The sequence below is a fragment of the Dipteris shenzhenensis genome, chromosome 31, assembly GCF_047967505.1.
Source record: "Dipteris shenzhenensis isolate YYH24624 ecotype China chromosome 31, Dip_SZ_1.0, whole genome shotgun sequence".
In the NCBI taxonomy this organism is placed as follows: Eukaryota; Viridiplantae; Streptophyta; class Polypodiopsida; order Gleicheniales; family Dipteridaceae; genus Dipteris; species Dipteris shenzhenensis.
In genome coordinates, this window is record NC_141626.1 from 32,096,054 (window position 1) to 32,100,223 (window position 4,170).

The 4,170-nt window shown below is 40.5% G+C and overlaps 1 protein-coding gene across 1 annotated transcript; it reads left to right on the forward strand.

Annotated features, from left to right (window-relative positions):
- The first annotated feature begins 701 nt into the window (after positions 1-701).
- On the forward strand, positions 702-2,158 carry LOC147881349 (microtubule nucleation factor SSNA1-like). Its single transcript, XM_087370324.1, has 3 exons — positions 702-753; positions 1,257-1,456; positions 2,087-2,158. The coding sequence occupies exons 1-3, from the start codon at positions 702-704 to the stop codon at positions 2,156-2,158; spliced, it is 324 nt and encodes a 107-aa protein (XP_087226450.1).
- The last annotated feature ends 2,012 nt before the right edge of the window (positions 2,159-4,170 follow it).

The window sequence follows — 4,170 nt, forward strand, 5'->3', positions numbered from 1 at the left end:
GTGATCAATCCCCCCCTTCCCCTCCCTATATACATATATATATTCCCTACTCTGACTTACTTCAGTCTTAACGAGTGGCTAGCTGGTGGGCACAGGACTAGCCTAGCATGGTAGGTGATCAAACACCCACATGCACACACTAGATCAACACATATTTAAGTGCAAGGCTATGGTGAGGAAAACACTAGATCTTGTTAGACGACAATTAACGGTCATAATAGAACTCAACACTTGTTAGACGACAACTAACGATCATAATAGAACTCAACACCTCTAGAACATGGTCTGAGGTGCTTGTAGAGTATAGAGCGCTTAGTGCATCTATGTAATCTTTCTTTTCTTGTATTTTTATTCTTTTTACTTGAATTCAATTTCTATTCCACGCAAAAAAAAAAAAAAAACTAACGGCCATAATGTCCGATTCCCGGGATTAGGAAACGGAAATCGAGGCAAAGAAGTTGTTAAAGTGGAAGAGTTGGCAAGATTTGAGCTACCACGCTCTATGTTGCCATCTCTGCTGAAGACAAGCAACCTGTGCCAATTCTTTGATCGCAGGCAGAGCTTCTCTTCTTCCTTTTTGGCTTCTTTTTGATGCCGCTGCTGCTTCTTCACGTCGCCGATGGGCTAACCACCAGAGGATGAGTAGCCATGCTGCTGGTACGCATGGCGCTTGCGGACGCTGCAATTGCACCGCTCGCACTATGGCTGGCAAAGGGGATGCAGTGCAAATCTGCAGCTCCGAGCTCATACACCGTCTCTCTCTCTCTCTCTCTCTCTCTAGTTTATACACTGTTTCAATGGAAAAACATCTTCTAGTCGCTGCTTGTTCTGCTCTTCTTATAACCCTCGCCATATGTGGCGAGCCAAACAGCGGCCCACAATTCTCTCTTGAGTCCTGAAAGCGATTGCTGCCCGACTTCTCCCAATCCTGTTCCCATATTTCACTGTCTTCTTGTCCTCTTCTTCTTAAAGCTTGCGCCGGTAAGACGAAATCCTATGCGTGCCATAAATGTAAATTGCAGTTAGGTCACATTAAAAGCAGGAATCCTGATCCGAACTTCCATCTCCACCTTTCAAAATACCAGTTCGCCTACATCTCAACTCTTCCAATTTGCAGAGGGGATCAGCATTCAGGAATTAGGAATGTTTGATTAAGGCAGGCCAGCACATTGTTGGGAAATAATTCCTAGAAACTCATGAAAGGAAGAGAAATATCGTGTCTTATTTGTTCCACTGTGTATGGGGGCTGGATGCAGGTATAAATGAATTGAGAGAGAAGAGAGATGAGCTAAAGAAAGTGTTGAAGATGGAGGAAGAGGAGAAGGCAAGGATCCAGAAGGAGCTAGTGGCGTTGACAAGGAGGCTAGCAGAGCTCGACGAAAGCCTTTCTCGGAAGTACGCTTACAACAGCGAGTACGAGAAGACAATTGAAGAAGTCGAGGCTGCCTACTCAATTGTGAGTAACCTTCAGCATTCTCTCTCTCTCTCTCTCTCTCTCTCTCTCTCTCTTTCTTGCATGCGTCCATGTGTGCTTGTGTGCATGAGTGCGTTCTTTGACCCAACAGAAAGCCAGTAGAAAGCTTATGTACGTTTTCTATGTTACAATTGGATGGCGTTCTTTGCTCTCTTAGCTAATATGATCTCCATATCATGCATTCCTCCCTTCTAACAGCCCCCTTCTCAAGAGAGTTTTATGAGCGTCTTCAATTCTTAATCTTTCTAATCCTATCCTCAATTACAAAACCTTTGCATACAGATTATGGAAAGCATGCATACATGGGGGCACGCACATGGGTGTGTGTGTGTGTGTGTTCATTCCTCTAGTGCCAAAATGGAAAGCTTGATTATCTTGTGAGTGTCTGTGTGTGTGTGTTTTTTCATTCCTCTAGTGCCAAAATGGAAAGCTTGGTTATTTTGTTCTCACCTGACCTCTTTCTCCCTATGTTTGTGCATATATTTTTATTTTCTATCCATTGGCACAATAGACTTTTCCTCATCTATGATCCTCTAATCTTTTATTAGACAACCTATTGTGCCTCATCCCTTTACCCAATCTATTGTGTCCATTCGTTTCTCTCTTTTACAGATTATGGAAAGCTCCCAAACTCTCTTACATGTTCTCAAAATGGAGGCCACAGAGATTCTCAATAAGAGCTGAGGTATTGAGATAGATAACTATGTTCGTATTTCCTACCATTCTTGGATGCAATGAACAAACACGGCTTAAGGTCCTTTAAACACTCCAAAAGTTTGATATTTACTTAAACTTAGAGAGCTTTTCTACATATTTATTCATTGCATGGCCGATTGGCTAAAATACCAAGATAATAATGTAAATCTCAGACATTCTTATGTGGAATTATACGAATACTTTGTGACTTTCTTTCATGCCAATTATAAAACTTAGCATCACTATTAAGAATTTTCTTTATTTATTTTCACTTTAATTTTCACAAAAACATAGTGACGTTTGCACAAAGGATTTATGTAATAAGTAAAGTGTGTAAAAGCTAAGAGGTTCAGACTCCTTTGTTCTTGTTGGTTTTCTTTTTTTCTATTCCATTCTTTGTGGATCGGACTATTAATCCCTAAGAGCTCATCACATAAAAATCCCTTGGTTGTGAAGGTACACATTTCACTAATCTTTATTGGACTAACCATAGGCTTATCCATAGTCATAGGTAGGACTTACATGGGAATAGAACTTGAGAATAAATTTACAAAGATTTGGTCTTTTAGATATCCATTTGGACTAGATAACAAGCTCATTCAATGATACCCTTTTTTACATACATAGGTTTTCCTAATACATCATAAATTTTAAATCACTTTCAAAAACCCAATTTTTTAAAAAAACTTCTATGTATAATGCTCTAAAAAATCCTTAAATTTTTCAATTGAAAGCACCTTTTGTTGAGTGCAAGTGTTTTCTTATGTATTCTCTGGTGAAACTCCCTTCCACACACATCGCTCACCCTCGCCCTCCCCCCCTCCCCTTCTACCCTGCCCCATCCTAAATGTTAAGCATAATGAGATTCTATGCCTACTAGTAAGCCTGGAAATCTTTGCATTCAATAGTCTAATTCAATTCATTGTTTTTTTTTAGGATGGTGGAAATTGCACCATACCTCTAGGGCATTATGGTCAAACCCTAACCCTAACCCTAAGGGATTCACGTGTACATATTCATGCTCATGTTCAATACAACTTAGTGAACATATAGCTATATCGTCTGCACTTCTCTCTTTCTCCCTCTCTCACTTCTGCTATCATGGTATCAAAGCCAATGGTCTTCATAATCCCTTGCATGTTGTCAAGGCCATAAACCCTCTCTTGAGGCATTATTCAATCCTTGTGAGAGAGTTTTCGATGGACACACACAGACACACACACACACACACACACACACACACACACACACAAAGACAAGAGAGTTCTCAGAGAGTTAAGCCCTTGATATAGTCAAGGAGACAAGCCCTTTGTTTGAGGCATCTTCTTCATCTCTTCATGCTCTTTTTGTAAAGCCCTTCTCATCTTCAATCTTCTTTTAAAAGCTCGTCATTCCAAGCTATGGAGAGAGACTTACACTCATTTTAGTGCTCATCCTTTTGGAGGGAAGATCCATTACATGAGTTTCGGTAAGATTCTTTGTGAAGAGAAGCAATCTGGTCCTATAAGGTTCTTACATGAGTTTCTGTAAGGTTCTTTGTGAAGAGGTTATTTTTTTAATAGATGTGAGAGTATTGCTTCTTTGTTTCTCTTATCCACAACGACTATCTTGAGTCTTCAGCAAAGACAAAGGTAGGCATCTACACGTAACTCTTCACAAGAAGTGGGATCTAGTGGATCTACAAACTCCACAAGTGTATCTCAAGCTACAATGAGCCATAGCGCCAAAAACTAGGTAGCCATGGCTTACTAGTAGACGTGGCTTAGCCCACAAGCAATGGACATCCCAACAGACTCTACCTCCATGCATCCACCTCTACAAAGTTTGACTACCTACAAACTTCATTGACAACACTACAAGCAATAAAGACTCATCCAAATGATGATGGAAGGTGACTCAGCCCATACAGTCAAGAGGTGGAAGCCTAGATAATTCTGAAAGGCACACAAACTTAATCGGTGATGACTTCTGAATGGCCACCTCTTCTATGCTTCACAAAG

Coding starts and splice junctions, on each gene's coding strand:
- LOC147881349 (XM_087370324.1), top strand. CDS start 702: ATGGCTGGCAAAGGGGATGCAGTGCAAATCTGCAGCTCCGAGCTCATA. Junction 754..1,256: donor CAGCTCCGAGCTCATACACC/GTCTCTCTCTCT, acceptor GGCTGGATGCAG/GTATAAATGAATTGAGAGAG. Junction 1,457..2,086: donor TCGAGGCTGCCTACTCAATT/GTGAGTAACCTT, acceptor TCTCTTTTACAG/ATTATGGAAAGCTCCCAAAC.